This window comes from Giraffa tippelskirchi, chromosome 7 (genome assembly GCF_054371585.1).
Source record: "Giraffa tippelskirchi isolate mGirTip1 chromosome 7, T2T-mGirTip1v1.2.pri, whole genome shotgun sequence".
In the NCBI taxonomy this organism is placed as follows: Eukaryota; Metazoa; Chordata; class Mammalia; order Artiodactyla; family Giraffidae; genus Giraffa; species Giraffa tippelskirchi.
This window is the reverse complement of record NC_137281.1, coordinates 4339299-4362604: the sequence shown is the minus strand read 5'-3', so window position 1 is coordinate 4362604 and position 23306 is coordinate 4339299. Positions and strand designations below refer to the sequence as shown.

Here is a 23306-nt window from a genome sequence, read left to right as displayed (position 1 = left end):
CTCTGTATGATCCTTCTTATTAGAACCTTCACAATGTCCAAGCAGTTACAAAATGAGAGAGGAGATACAACATAGAAATGATGGACTATATCTGAATTTATGAGAAATTTAAAGCCAGTGAGTAAACTAATTTCCACATATGCCATCTCTCTGTGCTACCAATAGTTCATTGTGGCCTCTTCACTACAACCTTAAATGAGGTGGGCGAGATTGCTGTTGGTGGTGGGTTAACATTTCATTCATTACAATCAACCGAAACACTAAAAGCCATTCACATTTATTAATAACCATATATTAATTTCACACATAGTTGAAATAAATCCTTTTACAATCCACGGTACGATCCATGAGTAAATACAGATCAAAAGTACAGAGAAAGATATTCATTTTTTGATATAATGATGTGAGATTTGTAAGTTATATGGCTTACCAAACAAAGCCTAGGAAACACTTAGCAGGAATGATATACACTAATTCCATGCCTTTGCAGGAAGAGTTTCTAATACATTTCTAGGTTATCACTGTTTTTATTTCACCATTGTCAAGTAATAATCATGACTTGTTTTGATGTTCTAAAGATACATCAATATTGCAGTGAACTGTCATTGTGTTCCTCTTACAAATTAAGGATATTACTATTGGATCCTGACAACCAACTTCTGTCTTACTTTAATACATGGAAAGATTAAATGATCACTTACATCATGGCAATCTCCAGATAGTTCACATCAATGCCAATCACCTCCATTTAGATGTTCATTGTACATTTTACATTATGGTATCCTTCATCTTCTAATGGACAATAGATAGAAATGGTTGCAGCACAATATAAAAAGGCTAATCTTTAATAAAGCATCAAAAACGTATGTTTGCAAACACACTAGAAACAAAGCATAGTATGGATTACTTGAGTGCTGAATTACATTCCCTTCAAAGAATCTCAAATCACGTCATTATTAACAAGCATACATACATTGCTAAGAAATGCAACTTTCTAACCATCAACCTTCATCTCACGATTCATGCTAATACATCCATTTTCTATGTGTTTTAACTATGCAGTACTCCCTACAGTCATTCTGCTTCAGAGAAACTTCTGAAAACAAAATTGATGAAATGCCTTTTAGCATGAAATCTCTGATATTTATTTCGATTTAACTTTTGATTAAATACCTTTCTACATATTTGTTACATCATTTCCATAGGCTTCTTGTATAAACTCTTGTTTTCTGATGTATGTTTAGGGCAAACCTCTTCCATCACTCGTTCCATTACTAGGGTTTCTCTCCAGTGTGTGTTCTCAGATGTCTAGTGAGATTAGCACTACTACCAAAGGCTTTGCCGCATTCTGTGCATTTATAAGGTTTCTCTCCAGTATGAATTCGCAAATGTGCAGTAAGAATTGAGTTCGTATTAAACGCTTTGCCACAGTCTGTACATTTATACGGTCTCTCCCCAGTATGGATTCGCCGATGTTTAGTAAGAACAGAATTGTACATAAAGGCCTTGCCACATTCTGTACATTTATAACATCTATCCCCGGTATGAATTCGGTGATGTTGAGAAACGGCCGAACTAGTAATAAAGGCTTTGCCACATTCTTTACATTTGTATGGTTTCTCCCCAGTATGGATTCGATGATGTACAATTAACTCTGAATGATAAAGAAAGGTTCGGCCACACTCTGTACAATAATAAAGTTTCTCTCCAGAATGAATTCGCTGATGTTGAGTAAGAAGTGAGCAACGGACAAACGCTTTGCCACATTCCTGACATTTATAAGGTCTCTCTCCAGTATGAATTGCCTGATGCTTGGTAAGGGTTGAGTATTGAATAAAGGCTTTGTTACATTCTTTGCATTTATAAGGCTTCTCTCCAGTATGAATTCGCTGATGTTGAGTAAGCTGAGAGCACTGAATAAAGGCTTTGCCACATTCTTTACATTTATAGGGTCTCTCCCCAGAATGAATTCGCTGATGTTTGGTAAGATATGAGCACCGAATAAAGGCTTTGTTACATTCTTTACATTTATACGGCTTCTCCCCAGTATGAATTCGCTGATGATAGGTTAGCTGTGAGTAACTGATAAAGGCTTTGCTACATTCTGTACATTTATAAGGTTTCTCTCCAGTATGAATTCGCTGATGATACGTTAGTTGTGAGTAATCGAAAAAGGCTTTGCTACATTCTGTACATTTATAAGGTTTCTCTCCAGTGTGAATTCTCTGATGTTTAGTAAGAAGTGAGCGAAGGTTAAACGCTTTGGAACAATCTGTACATTTGAAAGCTTTCCTTCCTGTATGAAATTTCCTATGTTTACTTAGATGGGATGACTTATTAAAGACTTTCCCACATATCTTACACTTGTTTTCTTTCTGTGGATTCTGAACAGTCTGCTGTTGAATAAATTTTGAAGACTGATTAGAAATTTTACCATATTCAGTACAAGTCCTCTCTTCAGTACAAGTACTCTTATCTAAAGAAAAACCTGACATTTGATAAAAGGTATTTCTACATTTATTACTTTTAGATTCCTTGTTTGAAGATTCGGCTTCCTGATGTTTCATAAGGTTTGAGTCTCCCACAACGGTATACCCAGTTTCATTGCCTGAATACCTTCTCACTCCACCATAAATACTCTTGTAATTATTGGAGCTGGAGCTGTTATTTAAGATCTGACTCATTTTATTACACATGGAAAGCTGTTGTGTATTAACCATATCACAATATGTATTAAACAATGATGGTTGGATTACGTCTCTTCCATTATCGTTAACATTATACATCTCGGAATGGAGAGAATATGCCTGTTGGGGGAAGAATAATGATCCCCTGCTCACGGATCCCTCAAATTGATTAGATTGTGAGTTTTCCCCTTCACTATTAAATTGTACGTGTTCAGACATGCTTGAATGCATATTTTGTCGAAGCCTACGTTCAGAATTGTCTGAATGAGTGTTTGCAGTAGAGACTACATTACCTTCCAGATTTTCCACATTTCCTTTCAGAGAACTTGTATGTTTCAAAAAAGGATGGACATCTTTCCTTAAACACTTACACTTCTCAGCAGATGTTGAAGACTGAAATTGGTGTTTTTCCCAGTTTGACTCATGGTGTTCATTTCTTTTTGCAGTAATGTTACCATTATCTGTAACTGTCTCCATTTCCTTATCTCCATATAAACATCCTCTCCGCCTTTCATATACTCTAGTATATTCCCAGTCTTTCATTAAATTTAAGTTTCTGAGGTGAAATGTTTGATATGTTCCTAGGTTTGCTTTTGAGAATACATCTTCTAATGCTGGATTCTTCAGCATCAAATACTGGGTGTCTTGTGGAGAGAAAGCTGAAAGATACCAAATGGCAAGTAATTTTACCTGCTTTTCTCAGTGAATATCGTGAAAGATTTAGAGAAAATTGATGACCATTAGCTAGTTTAAAAATAAAATAGAGACAGAAGGATCAAGATGGTAGAGGATTAGGCAGATGTGGAGATCATCTCTCCTCCACAAATGAATGAGAAATGGAACAATTCTCACAGAGCCAGGCTGAACACTAGCAGAGGCCCTTGGAAATCTGAAAGGACAAGAAAGATTCCTGCTGAGCCAGGGAGGACAAAGGAAAGAAGGAACAGGAAGAGGAGAGGAAGTGGGATGGGGCCTGCACCCCTGCGGGGAGATGAAAGTGAGGAGAGGTCTCCATATCCGGGGAAGCCCCTCACTGGGGGAGCTCAGTTTGGACAAAAGGAGAGCCTCATTCTCTATGGAAGAGACCACGGCAACCAGTGTGCAGGACAGGATGTGACCTGTACACAGGGTGCTGACCCCAGCCCTGTCCACCCAGCCTGAGAGGCACGTCCACCACTGCAGACAAGGGCTGAGTGCTGGAATGTGGGGCCTGGAGGGCAGACCCAGGCAGGGGACTGCTGTTGGTTATGAGGAGACATCCTGAAGGGATGGGAGAGTGGGAAGAGCTCTGCAAACGCAAATGCTTGAGGTGTCGCCTGAACCAGCATAGAGCAGAGTGCCATTGGTGAGTGATGGCCACAGAAGGAGCCCATTGCATCCCTTGTCCCTTATGCCAGCCCCTCCTCGGCAGGACTACGGAGAACTCCACCCACATACGTCTTTTGATCCCCCAGCCACGGCCTCCTCCATTGGCCTCCTCCACAATCAGCAGACTCCTGGGCTCTGGGGCAGTCTCAGGAGCAGACACCTGTGAGTTGGCCACATGCACAGACGGAGCTGAAAGCACAGCTGAACCCCAGGGATAAGAAGAAAAGTGGAAACCTCTCCTTGCAGCAACACAAGCCATGGTCTTACACCCATGACCAGCTTTGCAACCTCAGCCCCTACAGAGCATGTGAGTCAACGACAGGGCTCTCCCAGTCATGGCAGGTGTAGCTTTAGCAGCTGTACACTTTGTGGGCTCCTACACAAGGGGGCGGGGCCAGGACAGAGCCTGAGCTGCCCCGGAGCACCACAGCGGGTCCAGCTCCACGTTGAATGCAATCCCAGGACCTGACTTCTCCGAATCTATGTGGTGACCTTGTGAAAACAACATCTCAGAGACCAGGGACATAGCTATCACGCCCACGGTTAAGGTGGGGCCAAGAGCAGTGCCAACACTAGCATCACATGAGAGCTTGCAAAAGGCATGATAGGGGGCACCAGAGCACACCCCGAGGAAAACATCCCCAGAGAAGTAACACCCAGCCACTTCTCTCCCAGTGGGTGTGCTAAAGTCCCATCATCCTCGCACCACAAATCAGAATCACAGCTAAGGATCAGATCTGGGGGTCTATTCGACCAAGCAGCAAGCAGGCACCACAGAGAGAGGTAAGTAAGAACCACACAACAATGGGGAAGCAACCCTGAATATCCACGGCAAGCTCTGGTCACAGTTAGCAGCAATCAAAGCACAGATCAAGAGGATAAGGGCAGAAACCTCTGGACAAACCTCACCCACCAAGGGGCAGACACCAGAAGGAAGTCTAAGTAGGTTCCTGTAGCCTTCAAAACAGAGACCACAGACAGAATGCTGGACAAAATGAGATGGCAAAGAAATAGGGTCTAGAGGAAGAAGCAAGATAAAAACCTACAACGACCACTCAATGAAGAGGTGATAGGCAATCTAATGATTACTTCTTGCTTCTAGTCATCTAAGTGGAGACACTAAACACTTTCACAAATCCTAGATGCCTAAATAGTTCTTTTATCCACTTCTTGCCACAAATGTTTCTGAGAATGTTCTAATAGATGATTCTGTCTAAAAATCATAAGTGATAGTGACACAGAAGGAATCAGAAACTGAGGTCACATAGGACAATGTCCGAGGAAGCAGAATACAAATAAGATAAATCTAGTAAAGTACTCGTTTTCAGGAATTAAATAAGAAGACAGACTTTAAACTATGATTGAAAGACGGAACTCTACTCCTTGCTCTGTGGAGACCTAAATGGGAAGGAAATCAATACAATGATAAAGACTAGAGATTTCTTGAAGAAAAGTAGAGGTACTGGGAATATTCCATGCCAAGATGGGAACAATAAAGGACAGAAACGGGATGGACCTAAAAGAAGCAGAAGATATTAAGAGAAGTTGGCGAGAATACTTGGAAGAACTATACGAAAAAGATCTTAATGACCGAGATAACCCTGATGGTGTGATCACTCACCTACTAACAGACATCCTGGTGTCCAAAGTTAAGTTGGCCTTAGGAGGCATGACTACCAACAAAGCTAGTATAGGTGATGGAAGTCCAGCTGACCTATTTCAAGTCCTGAAAGAGGATAACACTAAAGTCCTGCATTTGATAAGCCAGCAAATTTGGAAAACTCAGCAGTGGCCTCAGGATGGGAAAAAGTCAGTTTTCATTCCAATCACAAAGAAAGGCAATGCCAAAGAACGCTCAAACTGCTACACAATTTCCCTCATTTCAAACAATAGCAAAGGCTCAAAATTCTCCAAGACAGGCTTTAACAGTAGGTGAACCAAGAGCTTCCAGATGTTCAAGCTGAATTTAGAAACGGCAGAGGAACCAGAGATCAAATTGCCAATATCTCTTGGAACATATAAAAAGCAAGAGAGTTCCGTAACAACAACTACATTTGCTTTATTGACTACACCACAGCCTTTGATTGTGTGGATCACAAGAAACTGTGGACAATTCTTAAAGGGATGAGAAACTAGACTACCTTACCTGCCTCCTGAGGAACCTGTATGCATGTCAAGAAGCAACAGTTGAGAACTGGACATGTGACAATGGACTGATTCTAAATTGGGAAAGGAATACGTCAAAGCTGTATATTGTCACCCTGCTTATTTATCTTATATGCACAGTACCTGATGTGACATAGCGGGCTGAATGAAGCACAAATTGGAATCAAGATTTAAGGGAGAAATAGCCATAATCTCAGATATACAGATGACACCACCCTTATAACAGAAAGCAAAGAGGAACTGAGGAGTCTCTTGATGAAACTGAAACAAGAGGTTGAAAAAGCTGGCTTCAAACTCAATTGTTCAAAAAAACAAAGATCATGGCACCAGTCAGATCGTTTCATGGCAAACAGCGGGAGAAACAGTGGAAACAGTGAGAGGCTTTATTTTTTTGTGTTCCAAAATCACTGCAGATGGTGACTACAGCCATGAAAGTAAAAGATGTTTACTTCTTGGAAGAAAAGCTATGAGCAAGCTAGGCAGCATATTAAAAAGCAGGAACATTACTTTGCTGACAAAGGTCAGTCTAGTCAAAGGTATGGTTTTTCCAGTGGTCATGCATGGATGTGAGAGTTGGACCATGAAGAAAGCTGAGCGCAGAAGAATGGATGCTTTTGAACTGTGGTGTTGGAGAAGACTCTTGAGAGTCCCTTGGACTGCAAGAAGATCACACTACTCCATCCTAAAGGAAACCAGTCCTGAATATTCATTGGAAGGACTGATGCTAAAGCTGAAGCTCCGATACTTTGGCCACTTGATGCAAAGAACTGACCCACTGAAAAATATTCTGATGCTGGGAAAGATTGAAGATGGGAAGAGAAGGGAACAAGAGAGGATGTGATGGTTGGATGGCATCACTGACTTGATGGACATGAGTTTGAGCATGCTCTGGGAGTTGGTGATGGCCAGGGAAGCCTGGCTTGCTGCAGATCATGGGGTTGCAGAGTCAGACTCGACTAAGCGACTGAACTGACTGCCATGTATAATTGATTCTCTTTGCTGTATGCTGCTGCTGCTGCTAAGTCGCTTCAGTCGTGTCCGACTCTGTGTGACCCCATAGACGGCAGCCCAGCAGGCTCCGCCGTCTTTGGGATTCTCCAGGCAAGAATATTGGAGTGGGGTGCCATTGCCTTCTCCGTCTTTGCTGTATACGAGTACAAAATTATAAAACAGGTATATTCCAATTAGAACTTTTAATAAAGATTTCTTTATATAATCTAAAAACTGTCATAGTTTGATTCAATCATTAATACTATTGTGGAAAATGTGCTAAGATTTTCTGTCAATATATTTTAAAATTGTATGAGGTAATAGAATGTAATAAAGTATTTTAGCATGTTATATTGGGGCAAATACACTTAAGATATTTAATATGAGATCATATAAGGAAAAGAGAAACTTTGAAGTCAATCTGAAATGTGCATCTTTCAATTTCAGGAAGTTTTGCTTTCTGCAATGAAAAATTACTTGAATTTGAAATTTCTTTAGAAGGTTCTATGTGTCACTCCCAGGGGACAGGAAATTATAAACCAGAGAACAAAAACCTGTCCCCAGTATTCCTAGAAGTTTGGCAGTTTGTCTACCATTCCACTCACACATTTCTGTCTAGAGGTAGGAAGAAATTTTAAAAGGAGTGTCATATAGTTAATCATAAACGGGCAGTTTTCCTAGGGCCCCTAAGAAACCAAAGAGCAAAGAATGAATGCAGTTTGCCACAAGCCAAGAGGAGACTTTTAATTCACACTGTGATGGAGAAAAGTGATCACTGGAGATGAATTCATGACTGATTTAAGAGACAGAATGGGACAGGTGATACATTTCTATGACAGTAGCAGACACAAACCCAGGTTTTCAAAAACCATTTCCATTGAAGCAAATCTTCCAAAACGATGTGATGAAGGATGAGTTCCTGGCTGCTCCTTGGACCTCTCATCTGAGTCATCATCTCCATCCATTCATACCTACCTGGGTAAATGGCTGTTGTCTCCATTCTCCTCATATTCCTGGGATCCTTCAATTGCTCCAGAAAGGCGACGAGGTCCAGCTTGGAGACAAGACCTGTTGATCAGAGAACGGAATATTTGTGTTGTTAGATACATCAGTATCAAACCCAATATGTATCTATGTGAGACGAGAACACATTTTGTTCTAGAAAATGATTTCCCGAAATACTTTATTCAAAGCAGCTATACAATACTAACAAACACCTAACAATCAGATCTTGAGATTCTGGTCAAGTAGTACTAAGGCAAAAGTAGGTAGTGTGAATATGAAATTAAGAGAGGGTACAACTATTTAATACCACAGAACTTATACAATTAGCACTAACCCAGAACTAAGGAGGCAGAGTACATCAAGGAAGAAAAACGTCACGAGCATAACACATCATCATGAAGCCTTTCTTTCTAAACTCACAAATACACATCTTCCCCTAGAAAGCAGAGATCTGAAACTACTGTGGGAAGCACAAAATTTCAGACGACATTCTAGAAATGAAGGAACAAAAACTAAGTGGGTAGATAAGGGATTCTGGAAGGCAGTTATCCTCACCCAAGGAGGCCAGGTTCCCGTAGTTCTCTACCATCACGTCCCTGTACGTTTCCCGCTGACCGAGGTCCAGGCACTCCCACTCCTCTTGAGTGAAGTCTATGGCCACATCCTGGAACGTCAGCCGTCCCTGAAACACAAAGTACAGATGCCATGTGGCCGTGGGAAGACTTCCTGATGTGACCCAAGATGAAAACGGCAAGTTCAGACACCTTCTCGAGATTTAGTGGCTTGGCTGGTATTGAAAACTATATTTTTTACACAGTAATACTTTCTAACCAATTTCTAATGTAAAGAAAAGAGGATGAGTTATGATCCACAAGCCATTAGAGAAACTATTCTCATCTGAAAGAGAAATTATACAATCATCAGGGCAACATTAGCATATTTAGTTTTCACTGTTCTACTCGTGTGACATAGGATAAGTTGTTTATCAAAGAAACAGGAATTTTTTTTTTTTAAAGCATATTCTGAGCCAACAGTTCTGAAGTGTGGCCAAAGTGCCACATTTTTAGCAAGGTTATGAGTTAGCAATGTTGAAAATTCTGCTCGATGAATGACCATTTTGAACAGCAATTAAATAGAATAGTAAGGAAAGAAATTGTACTTAAGTTTGAACTTTGTTGTACAGATTTTAACAGGTCTAATAGGATAGTAACCTTTCTTGTGGTCTGGGTTGGAAAAGAATTTCCAGACATGAGACAAAATGAGAGGGAAATAAAGTTTATTAGAATTGAAGACACTGTTAGAACAGCAGGCCAGCTCAAGGGAGAATGGATGTTGAACAGGATTCCTTAGTCCACTTTCATAGCCAGGATACAAGAAGTGGGAGATAAGGGTCTTGTGGATCATTTGCTGAATGGATGGGGCACATATACTGGGTGGGGGAAGAGTAAGAAAGATACTTTTTCATTATGGGGGATGAGAGAGCACAGTTTATACTGCTCAGGAGGACCTGAAATCCATCAGTAGTCACAACATGGGGGAGGGAAAGATGCTAAGGGGCCTTGACTTTCCATTCCTGCATTCCAAACCCTCCTTGGTTTTCTCTACTTTTTTGTCCCTGGGTCACCACATACCTCCCTCTCTTTATTTTTAGGGCCAATTCTTTGGCCCCTGTTGACATCCTGTTCATGTCTAACTATCTACTCATTTCACTTGTCACACATTTGGGAATCCAATTTCAAGGGAAAAGGGGCGATGACCGCTCTGGCTTCTTCAGGCTGAGCGGAGGCACCCTGGGGCTCTGGGTTCCCTTTGCCCACTCTGTCCAGGTGCATTTATGGAGGGAGATGAGAGTCCGTGGAATGATAAGGTGACATGTTTCACCATTGTCTAGGTGTTGGTCAGGGAATGTTCTTGTACGACCACTTGGAAATGTGTTGTATTTTAGAAGAAACAAACTTAACAAGAAAGTTAAAGGTACATGGCCCGAAGATTAAGAGAAGTAGAAAAGCTTCTCAGGGGCTAGCCAGGAGAACCAGGCCCGGACATCGGTTCGTGACGTTAGTGTTTCTCTAGGTACGAGAAGCAGCAAGAATTTGGGCTCATAAAATCTTTACCTGAAAACAGCTGACTATCGGAAGGTCAGTTCTTCTGGACTTTTCCCAGAGGACAGAGTGCCTTATTTCTGATCTCTGAACTCCTTCGGGGGCTGTGGAAGGTCAGCAGCTTGCAGTGGTCATGATGTAATCTTTGTAGAGACAGCTGGCAGAGTCCAGTCAGCAGGGTCCCTTCATAGCCACATATTTGACCATGCTTTGGGGGCATTTCTTGGCCATTGTGTCCTGTGGCACTGGGAAGGCTCATTCCCAGGTCTAGGGAAGGTCCATTGATAGGCCACTCAATGTGCTGTTTCTAGAGCAGGCCTTGTGAGTAGCAAAATCTCTGGACCATACCTGTCTTACTAGACTCTTGGTCCAGGAAAATATTCCCTCTGCTTGCTTCTTCCCATATCTAGAGTTACATTATTACAATCACTGATGTCATAGGGAACTGCATAGCAGCTTTTTATCACAGGCTCAGTCACACACGAGTAACGTAAGAAATAATCTTCTGAAACAAGCGACATAGAAAATAATATAGCTATAGCTAGAAGTTATTAGTAAGTTATTATTAAGTTATCAGTAAGGTCGTAAGTAAGAATGATAAGTCAAGAACTTTCATTAGGTAGAGCCCAGTGTACCCCAGGTCATCTGACTTGATTTGTTCAATGACTAAAGCCTGGTGTTAATCTCCTGGTTGGACATCATGGAGCATCTACTCTTTATCTGAAGATTGCTTACTGAGATTAGCTTTAGAAACAAGCTTAGAGTGTCCTTTTTAATAACTTAATTGAATCTTTTAGAAATATAACCTAACAAGGAACTATCTCAGAAGTGAGTTTTAGTAAACACTAGACTTTAATTAACAAAACTAGAAACTTAGTTTAACAATGAACAAAAGTTAATATTCAGTGAAACATAATTTTTTCATTATGAGGACATTAACCCTGTACCAGGGAAGGGTTTAACCCATCAAATAAAAAGGAGGTTTGTCAGGGAGCCGTGGAAAGCCAGGCTGCCATCTTGGATTTCCCATAACCCTGACTCTTTGATTTACAGCTATTGTTCACTCATTTTTAATTCCTCGATTTAGGAGCAGACTATGGCCATGTTTTAAAGACATCAGGATAGCAAAGTCCAACAGTGAGGGGTTATTTTTGTAGAAGAAGAATCAGCTTTGTCTACATGTACCAGAATCTTCAATAATGCTTATTTACTTTACCAAAGTAACAAAAGATTTTAAAAATGAATATAAATCACTTAAAGGCAAAGAAATTCATAATGTCTTATTGAAAGCTGCAATCTAAGAAAACTTTCTTCTATTAATATAGAGATTAAATTTCAGTCTAGTAGTAGCAGACCAGATAAGAAACAAACAAAATTTGTTTATCAGTTAACCTTAGAAAAATCTTTTCCATACATCTTGAAGTACCAGTATTCTGATTAAAGTGCAATTGACAGTGTAGCCTGGTCATTGTTGTGACTTGTAACACTTTAACAGGATAACTAGAATTATAGTTGACCACATTTTATTAGGGCATATCAGATCTATATGACCTCCGCATAATTTTAGGATATCTCTATTAGTAACACCAACCATACAGCATCATCTGAGAAGATTTATCACCCCTTCAACTGTACTTCCCATGTAATTTAACATGGCCAATGAACCTAGGTAGTTTAATATCTCCCTGGGATGTCGGAGGGGCCCTCTGAAGCATTCCAAAGCCGGCTAGAAGTCAAGTCATTTAGGAAGTTTTGTTGACTAACATCAAAAGGGATTATAACACTCAGTCAGAAAATATCATATAGATCACTGGGAAACAATATATTCATTTAGCCAAAGTAACAAAGAAGATTTCAAAGGTAAACATGGAACAGATCACGTCAGAGGTGAAGAAACTTAAAATCCATTATCAAAGGCAGTTCAACATCTCAAGAAAACTTGTATTTACGCACAAAACTCTTCCTTCCCTTGGGGTCCACTTTCCATAAAACCTTCTTATCACTTTCTGTACCCATTACTTTGTTCTCCCATCCTGAAACAGCCACCGTAAGTCAGACCTACTTCCTTATCCCTTCATAAAATGTAATTTCATTCCTCATAGCTTCTTTCTGAAAATACACATGCTACTTTCCTTAAGCAACCAAGAACTTAAGCATTCTATAGATTGGTGAACATAAATACAAATGATAATTTCTAAAAAAAATTCTAGAGAACATCTCAGGATGGCATCAAGCATTATTCATGAATAGTCCAAAACCTCTAGTTTCCCTGTAAGAGGATGTTAGTCCTCAGTAATGAATGTTTCAGAATCTTATTTTATTTGAAAATGACCCAGCTGTTCAATAAAATTCCATCACATAGTTTAACAGAGCCCTAGAAATTCAGGTTACCACAATCTAGATACTGGTTTAGACAGACATTTCTAAAGTATAATTATTCTTAATAGAGTTTATCTGAAAGCTCATATCTCTTTTACATTTTCTTTGAAGTTTTTTTTTCCCACCAAGAGGTACTTTCCTGGTTGACAAACTTGTAACAGATATAACAATATAACAATATTGAACTGATAATAAACCTAGGCACAATGAAAATACTATGCTTAATGACTCTTCGACCTATCTATATTAGATTAGCAAACAAACATTAACACTAGATATTAAATATGGAATAATTCACAGTTCACGTGAATCTGAAATTCATGTAGCGTAGTTTCTCTTGTAGCTAGAATTGTCTGTTTCTATGTGCTTCCTTTTGTTTAGGCCAATTAAATTAGAACTCATTTACAACTTCAGGTATTATAAAAAAAAAAATTGACCCACACTGAGACATACATACATCCAGACAGACAGACAGAGAACTCATAGATTTCTGCCTGAGATTTAAAACCTCTCTTTGATCCTTTGTTTGTTTCTTTGGCTTGAAGTTCTCATTTCCCCAAGGCTGAGTGAGGTCTCAGGCAAAGTGGGCAGTGTATTTCAAGAACTAGTACAGGGTTAACTTCAAGCTTTTCCCTAGGCAGGCCTTTTAACAAGCTAGTTGTTTTTAAATGCATATGCAAAAAGAACCGGTTGCCCAGGTTCCAACGGAGAGAAAATCTCATTTTAACCAGTTTTCTCCAGAGTCTAAAGAATATCACGGCCATCCTGTGTCAAAAAATTATCTTTCCTTGCTGTAGTCTTAGTTTTATAGCTGAAATATAGACCAAACAGTGCTCAAACTGACTCTGACATCAGGGGCATTTCAGCTGATAAAAATCTTGGACTGTCCCTCTGGTGGGAAGTGAGGTCTTTGTCCCATAAGAATCTGAAGGGTTAAGGGAATTTGCAGGAGTGGGGGAAGAGTGGTCCTTCCCAGCCCTGAGAAACAGGAGTAGTCAGAAGGGAATTCTTTAGGATGTTCAGGATGGGGGGGGGGGGAGAGCCTGGTTCCCTCCCCACCTGAGAGGTAAGCTTAGCTAGAAATAACTGAGTATCAGTAATGTTACTCTTATACCTTTTGGCAAATATTAACAAACAGTCATTAACTGGCAGAGCTTAAACTTTACTTCAGTTTATGTACTTCAGGTTTTAACTAATAAAACACAGACCAGATTCACTGAGACAACGCTAAGAAAAGGTGATAGAAGTTTCTGTAACTGTAAAGAATATTAAAGACGAGAAGAGTTTAAGTCACTCAGTCATGTCCAGTTCTTTGTGACCCCATGGACTCTAACTTGCCAAGTTCCTCTAAGTAATTCCCAAGCAGGAATACTGGGGTGGGTAGTCATGCCCTTCCACAGAAGTTCTTCAAAAAAACTAACCAAAAAAAAAAAAGAAGAAGAAGAAGAAAAAAATTGATCAAGTCATGTTAATATTTTCATTCATACATACATTCGAGTTCAGTTCAGTCGCTCAGTCCTGTCCGACTATTCGCGACCCCATGGACCACAGAACGCCAGACCTCCCTGTCCATCACTAACTCTCAGAGCCTACTCAAACTCATCTCCACTGAGTACAGACACACCCTCAAATGGGGCTATATACTCAACAAGAGTAAGAGAAAAAAAGTTTCATGTCAGTAAACTGAGGTAATTTTGAATGGATTAAAAATGTCCATAATGTTTGAGGATGATATTGTTTATTTGCACTGAGCTGTATTTTAAATTTTAACACAGTTGAGCAGAGATTAGGACTAATAAGATTCTTGTAAACATTTTGGAAAACACAAAACTATGATGAGACTCTGTGATATGAGCATGGAGTGTACTGGAAAAGATCAGACCTAGGCTTGGGATGAAAACCCCCACTTCTGAAACCCAGTATCTCTGCTGAACACATGTCAGTGTTCATTTAGAGCACAAAGTAGGAAGACATGAAGTTACTCCGTTAATTGTGATAGTTGAGGTATATCCCTCACTTTTTCTTTCGAAGACACTTGTTGAAGGCAAATCGAAAAAAACAAACTCAGAGCATGGAAATCTCACAGAAACACATAAACCAGTGAACAGGAGTCATGGGGTAAGACGTACCTGGAAGAATGCATTAGTACTGCATGGGTATTTTGGCACTATTATGGAAACTATGACCTGAATCTATCATTAAAAAATGTTAGTTTGGGGACTTCATGATGATCCAGTGACTAAGACCCTGAGCTCCCAATGCATGGAGCTCTGGCTCTTTGATCAGAAAACTAGATCCCACATGCTGTAGCTAAGAGTTTACAGCTCACAACCAAAGAACCTGAAAACTACAAGGATGACTGAAGATCCTAACTGCCACAACGAAGACCCAGTGCAGTCAACTAAATAAATGTTTTAAAAGTGTGTTGTAAGCAAATTTCACTGCATATATGCCTTCCCTGATCTGCAGCCTAATACTACATGTAAGTAGTTAGTCTCACTTATCCATATAGAGCAGTCTCTGCAACGTTTCTATTTCTGAAACTTTTCTGAAGAACTGTGGACCACTGAGTTCACTCTGTTTAGAAGGACAATCTGTAACTCCTGTTCTAAGGAGCTGAAGCTGCATCCACATGTAAACTCATCACGCCATTTCCCCTCCTTCCCTATGGTCCTGACACCAGACCACATCCCAGTGGGAATCTCTGGTACCAGTGCCTCCCCGTGCTCATCTCGCACAAAGGGCATATAGTCAACAACTGAACGTCACTAATTCAAGCTGAGAATTCATCATGCTCTAGAGAAAGCCGGGATACAGATAATGGATAACAGCCTCTGAGATTCAACGGAGAAGTTAAAGAGCTGCTCTTTGCTATTATAAGAACAAAAGGAGAAAATAAATGGATAACAACAAAGCCCCCAGGGAGAAAACTTAGAATCAGAGAAGTAAAGGTTTGCAGGTTCTCAGTCCAGGCATTTCAGGAGGAAAAGCAGACACATTCCCAGACCCGGGACAGGACATTTACCTGAGAAGCTGCCATTTCCTTCTCTTCTTCCTGCTGCTCTGCGTCTTCTCTGGGGATGTTATGTCGCAAACTCGCATCCACAGGTAGAGAAAACACCTTCAAAGGCATCCACACAGCCCTTTCACCTGCAACTGCTGCAGAGAAAAGAATAAAAAAAGGTTCTTGTTTCTCCAGCCCTTTTCTGAGCCTTTTTTTGGCTTCCTCTGTTCCTGATCGGCAGGCGGCAATCAAGCATAATCTGACATGCTAATCACGTTCTGTTTGGTGCTTAGCTTTGGTGCATTCTCCTTGCAGACCACCCCTGAGAGTTCTCCTTTCTTTTTGTATTACAGGTCACAGTACAGTTCTCAGGAGATAATGGACCGGACTACAGACCGAGCTGGCACACACTTTGAGGGTTTTTGAAACATCACAAGAGGAAGACCTGCATTTAGGAGCCCTGAGCTGCAGCCTCACACTCCGAACACCTGAGACCTCCCTGGAGCTGAGGATTAGGGTGGGAAATCCCTAGAAACAAAGGAGTTGGGCGGATTGGCTGGGGAGGGGCTCTCTCTAGGATGAGTGTGGCCCTCCACTGCCTCTGCCTGTGCCCTTGGGGGAGGGGTGGTGGGGAATGCATGCTCTGTGGGAATCACAAAGATGCCTTGCCTTTAGCATGCTAAGCCGGACTCTTTGCCTCCCCATGTGCAGTAGCCCACCTGGCTCCTCTGTCAGTGGGGAGTCTCTAGGGAAGAATCCTGGAATGGGTTGTCATGCCCTCCTCCAGGGGATCTCCCTCACCCAGGAATTAAACTCACATCTCTTAGTGTCTCCTGCATTGCCAAGCGGATCTTTATCACTAGTGCCACTTTGAATAGAACCACCTCAGCCAAGAAATCTACTTGGTCCTGTAAGGCCACTAGATGTGGCTACTCTCTCAATGTCGTCTGTGTGTTGTACCCAAGCATTCTGGGAAACAAACTCACTCAGAAGGACAATGCAGATAGTGGAGTGCAGTTCATTACACTGGTGGGCACCAGGCAGAGTCTGTTAGCCAAGGACCCTGACCAGTTTTTGTGAAAGCCTTATGTACCCTAAGTGTATAAGGTTGCCTGAAACTAGTCTGAACAAAGGAAAAAGAAAGATACAATCAAAGTTAATCCCTGATCATATGCCTTAAGCCTAGTTAGTTAACAGTGGACAATTATCAATAGACCTGTGGTCATACCCCAATAAGCACAACAGAATGTATGATTCTATTCCGTTACACAGATAATTAGGGTATTCTTTTAGGCAACGGAGAGCCCTGGGGTCTTCCAACCGCGGGCCTGGTTTTCCGGTTGATATGTCGTTTCCATAGATACTGGGCATATAGCTCAATGTCCACAGTCATTGACAGAGATTCACCACTTTCCAATCTAGTATGTATCTAGGTGGGGAGAGAATGCATGATAGAATGTTAAGACAGCCTAGAAAATGATTTCCTCAAATACTTTATTGAAAGCACCGATACAACACTAGGGAGATGGAAACGGTAAACCACTTCAGTATTCTTGCCAGAAGAATCCCATGGACAGGGGAGCCTGATAGGCTAAAGTCCATGCGGTCTCTGAGAGTCGGACCCGATTGAGCGACTTCACTTTCACTTTACACTTTCATACACTGCAGAAGGAAATGGCAACCCACTTCAGTGTTCTTGCCTGGAGAATCCCAGGGACGGGGGAGCCTGGTGGGCTGCTATCTATGGGGTCACACAAAGTCAGTCACGACTGAAGCAACTTAGCAGCAGCAGCAGCATACAACACTTACTACATAAAAATCAAATTCTGATGGAGAAGGAAATGGCAACCCACTCCGGTGTTCTTGCCTGGAGAATCCCAGGGACGGCGGAGCCTGGTGGGCTGCTATCTATGGGGTCGCACAGACTCGGACACGACTGACGCGACTCAGCAGTATGTTTCTTATATGATAAGGTCAGGGGTGGGGGAGGGAGCTACTTCCACTTTGAAAAAATAAATGCCTGTGTGTTCCTTGAATGGAGGATCACAGAACAAAAAAAAAAAAAAATCAAATTCTGAGATTCTGGTCACGAACTACAAGGCAAAAGTAAGTAGTGGAAATTTGATTTGAAGAGGAAGGTAGTGCCATTTTGTAGCACAGACCTCACAGAATTAGCACTAACTTAGAGGAAGCAGGCAGATTACATCAAGGGAGAAATAAAGTAGAATCATAATAAATCATCATGAAGTCTTCTTTCTAAACTCAGAAATTCCCATTTTCCCATAGAAATCAGGGATCTGAAATGCTATTATAAGAAGTAGAAGATTCCAAGAGACATTCTAGAAATACAGGAAACAAAACCCTGACAGTAGATAAGGGATTCTGGAAAAAAGTTATCCTCACCCAACGTGGCCAAGTTCCTATAGTTCTCTAACATCATGTCCCTGTACAACGCCCGCTGACTGAGGTCCAGGCATTCCCACTCCTCTTGAGTGAAATCTATGGTCACATCCTGGAACATGAGCTGTCCCTGAAATACAAAGTACATATGCCATGTGACTGTGAGAAGACTTCCTAATGTGCCCAAAGACGACAACAGCAAGTTCACACAGAACTGGTTTCGATACAGGAGAGGGTCTGTTGTTATACCATACTCTGACTTTTACACGGTAATATTTTCACCATATTTCTAACCCAAGAAGAAATGAGCTATGGGCCACAAATCATTTCAGATAACTATTTTCACAAACTATTCTGATAGGAAGAGAAATGATAAAAGAATCAGATCAACAATGGCATATTTATTTTTGAGTGTCGTATTCGTATAACACAGGATGAACTGCCTATTAAAGAAACAGGTAATGTTTTTAAAAAGCACACACTGATCCAAGAGTTCTTAAGTGAGACAAATGTGCCATTTATTTTAGCAACCTTATTTTTTCTTCTTAGTATTTTTAACAAGCTTTTTTTAAGTAGCAATCTTGTAATTCTGCGTCATGAATGACCATTTTGAACAGTAAGGAAATACAATCCTAAGGTAAGCATTCATACTTAGTTTTGAACTTCGAGTGTTTTACAAATTTTACAGATCTACTAGGACAGCATCCTCTGCAGCAACAATCATTTTACCTATGTAGACTATATTATATATCTTTCTGAGAGTTTTTAAACAGTATTGGATGTGAAACAGAAATAATTTAAAATCAATAATGTTGTTGCCCCACCTTTTAGCAAATAGATTTAGCAAACATTCCTTAAATAGATTAAATTTACTTCACTTTATGTACTCTAGACTTTAAGTAATAAAACACAGACAAATACATAGGGACAACTCTAATGAAAGTTCATAGAAGTTTCTCTAATTGTGAAGAATACAAAAAACAAGAAAATTAATTGCTCAAATCATATGAACATTTTCATGCATATATATATTTAAATGGAACTATATATTCATTTCATAAAATGAAACAATCTAAGGCCATGGAAAATATGTGAGAACAATTTTCAAAGGTGAGAATAAATAAAAATAAATAAATAAATAAAAATATTCCTCAAATGATGATGTCTTTAATATATACCCTAGGTTTTGCTTGCATACACGCATTCACATAAACACACATAAGGTAAAAGCAATCTTCTGTGAATAACACATCTTTTGTAAGAAACATTTTTAATCTATCTTTTTTTTTTTTAAACTCGAGTATTTTAGCATTTATGGTAAAACAACTATGTCTAATTGTGTTCTAAGTGCAGGAATGTGTTCTAAATCATGTTCAACTCTTTGTGACCCATGGGCTGTAGCCCTCCAGGCTCCTCTGACCATGGGATTTCCCATGCAAGAATACTGGAGTGGGTTGCCGTTTCCTTCTCCAGGGGACTTCCTAACTCAGGGATCAAACCCAGGTCTCCTGCACTGGCAGGCAGATTGTTTACCACTGAGCCAACTGGGTACACTGAAAACAATTTTTCCTCTTTAGTAACAGTAATTAAAAACACAATATGAGAAAGAGTCTACATTTTGTTAGCAAATATACCATGACACCTATTTACAACACATTTCCAGACCTATGTGAAGAAACTATTTGAAATTTTAAAATAAATGAAGCAAAATAGCTACAAGGTAGCCAAAGAAGCTCACCCAAAGAGAGACTTGGACATTGTTTTGAACAATAAAAGAGTAGGAGGCAACGCAACATAATATTTTGTAATCATGCAACAGGTGAGGTATTCCAAAGCAACATCTAAAATCAGAGAGGGAAAAAATATCACAGGGCATAAAGGAAAGATTTAGGTTTCACCGTTGTGTAATAAAGAATTTAGGGACTTGCCTGATGGTCCAGTGGTGAGAAATCTGCCTGTCTATTCAGAGACATGGGTTCCATGCCTGGTCAGGGAAGATCCCAATGCCTTGAAGGAACTGAGCTAGTGTGCCACAACTACTGAAGCCCACCTGCTCCAGAGCCTGCCAGTTATTAAGGCAATCACTGAACCCCTGCCTTAGAGCCAGAGCTCCACAAGTCTCCTCCTAATCACAACAGAGAAAGCCCAAGACCATCAGCAAAATCCCAGCAGAGCCAAAATGAAATAAATGTTACAATTTAAAAAGAAAAAGAGAATTTAGCAGGCTTTGGTCCAAAGGTTCTGGAAGTTCGCTTTCACTCTTGGAATCTAAGTTTTTTCACTCTTGGAATTTCCTTAGTGACTGCAGTGGCTTTATTACTCTCCGTGGGCCCTCATAATTTATGCTAACAAGATGACTTACGTGGGCCCCTAGTTTACTAAGGGGTGACTCAGGTTGTGAGGCTGGTCATTTCACAAAGACCAACGAAGTGACTAGAGGTATGGGGCTTTGAGCCAGGTGGGCTTATTAGCCCAACCTCTAAGGAGGGGAGAATGCTGGAGCTGTTATCAACCATGCCTATGTAGCTAAACCTCAATAAAAACTCGGGACTTAAAAGCTTCAGTGAGCTTCTTTGGCTGCCAATACTCTGTTTTCTGTTACACCGATAGGCCAGGAGGGAAATGGGTTCCTTGGGATGATGACTATGGATCATTTCAAACAAACCCGTTCAGAAGTTAAGGAGATTATCAAGTCCAAAGAAACAGCATTTTAGGAAAGAGAGACAGAACAAACAAAAGGACTATGCCTCTTACCTCGGAACGAGTCATTTCTGACTCCTTGCTTTCCTCTTCCTCTGGGCTTCCTTCTCCGGTAAGATCAGTCTTGGGAAGTGACCCCTCAATGTTGAAAATAGGCTGTTCAATACTGACAGAAACACACCGAGGACCCTGTAACACAGCCCCACACAGAGGGAGGATCTCAACAGCTACAAAACACAATCCCCTACGGCCACGGACACAGCAGGGATTCTGGAACACAGAATCAAACGAGGTGTTTTCAGTTTTATTCTTCAGAACTCGCGGCCCTTCCTCTGAAAACCACACGTTCTAGGCTGACCCTCCCCTTCAAACCATAGGCGAGACCCTGACCAAACTCCATACACAATAGAGCCTCCTTCACCTCTTCGTGGATCAGGGACCTAGCGGTTGGGCAATGCAGGACTTTAAGCGGCGGTCTCTACAAGTTAGAAGGCAGAACTGCCAGAGAAGGACATGGACTCTAGAACGATATTAACAGGAAGCGGACGTGGGCCCCAGGGACACGGCAGCTAAGCTAACGGACTTCAGAACTTCTCACGGCGATGCGAGGACACACTGGGGACGGGGAAATGGGGACGGTAGTTTGAACGTCCACAGAGACCTCGAAACCCACGTGTGAAGGACAACAGGCTGTGGGACTACGAAATCCAGTTTGTAAACAAACAAACCTACAAACAAACTCACAAGAACTCTCTGCCGCTCATTTAAACTCAATTCCGGGTCTTCATGATACTGCGCACGCGCGGGCGGAAGATCCGGTACAGAGGAACTTGAGCGCGCTACGCCGCGTTCGTCGACAGGCGACGTCAGGGCAGAGGGTGGGACCAGGCCGGAAACGCAGGTACCAAGGGGCGGGGCCAGGAGGAACGACGCCTGGCCTCCCCTCACGGCCACCCCCTGTCACTTTTGCATCCGTTGGTTCTTCTATCCAACTTCTTTTCTCTGCCTTTTTTTTTTTTAAAGACAAAAAATTCCTTTATTGTTGAAAAAATAGTATTAAAGAGAAAAATTTCAAGTCCCTTTAACTGTTTTTACTGGTTTCAAATGACTGTCTTAAATTTGTGGAATATATCCATTCAATACATATATATATCTATACCTTAACACATATATTAATTAGGACTCACAGCATCACTATTACTAATTAACATAATTTTGACCCTGTTAAGAATGAACCTGCTGTTCATTCTGTCCTCAAGGGTTTTTTTTGTTTGTTTTCGACTTGGTTTTTTTTAGCAGTTTATTTTTTATCTTTTATTGTTTTTGATTTTTTAAAATTTTTTACTTTACAATATTGTATTTGTTTCGACATACATTGACATGAATCCGCCATGGGTGTACATGTCTTCCCCATCCTGAACCCCCTACCACCTCCCTCCCCATCCCATCCCTCTGGGTCATCCCACTGAACGAGCCCCGAGCACCCTGTATCATGCATCGAACCTGGACTGGCGATTCTTTTCACATATGATAATTTACATATTTCAGTGCCATTCTCACATATCATCCCGCTCTCGCCTTCTCCCACAGAGTCCAAAAGACTGTTCTATACATCTGTGTCTCTTTTGCTGTCTCGCATACAGGGTTATTGTTACCGTCTTTCTCAATTCCACATATATGCGTTAGTATACTGTATTGGTGTTTTTCTTTCTGCCTTACTTCACTCTGTATAATAGGCTCCAGTTTCATCCACCTCATTAGAATTGATTCAAATGTATTCTTTTCAAAGGCTGAGTAATATTCCATTGTGTATATGTACCTCACCTTTCTTATCCATTCGTCTGCTGCTGGACACCTAGGTTGCTTCCATGTCCTGGCTCTGAGAAACAGTGCTGTGATGAACATTGGGGTACACATGTCTCCTTGAATTCTGGTTTCCTCAGTGTGTATGCCCAGCAGTGGAATTGCTGGGTCATATGGCAGATTGATTTCCAGTTATTTAAGGAATCCAAACAGTCCATTCTAAAGGAAATCAGTCCTGAATATTCCGTGGAAGGAGTGATGTTGAAGCTGAAACTCCAATACTTTGGGCACCTGATGGGAAGAGCTGACTCATTTGAAAAGACCCTGATGCTGGGAAAGATTGAGGGCAGGAGGAGAAGGGAAGAGTGGAGGATGAGATGGTTGGATAGCATCAACGACTCGATGGATATGGGTTTGGGTAGACTCCGGGAGTTGGTGATGGACAGGGAGGCCTCACGTGCTGCTATTCATGGGGTCACCTGAGCGACTGAACTGAACTGAAACTGTGTATCAACAGATTCTGCCAGAAGTAACAGTATGTTATTTCTGTGGTTATGTTGTAAACGACAGTGTGGGTTCCGGTCTCCCGCTTTCTTTCTGGACCGACTTCCTAAGAGAAAAGCCAGCTGCCCTGTTGTAAGCAGGTCTCTGGTTACAATTACTGAGGTTTCCTCCCAACGTATCATCTGAGTGATTCAGTTC

The 23306-nt window shown here is 41.0% G+C and overlaps 1 protein-coding gene across 1 annotated transcript; it reads right to left on the bottom strand.

The window, feature by feature from the left end:
• Nucleotides 1-256: 256 nt before the first annotated feature.
• On the bottom strand, nt 257-21603 carry LOC145515091 (uncharacterized). Its single transcript, XM_081514615.1, is given in 8 exon segments — nt 257-1305; nt 1308-3346; nt 8187-8279; nt 8772-8898; nt 15723-15856; nt 18105-18231; nt 20856-21071; nt 21546-21603. Coding segments are annotated over 7 exon segments (2652 nt in total). The 5' UTR covers nt 20871-21071; nt 21546-21603; the 3' UTR covers nt 257-1188.
• Between the last annotated feature and the right edge of the window lie 1703 nt (nt 21604-23306).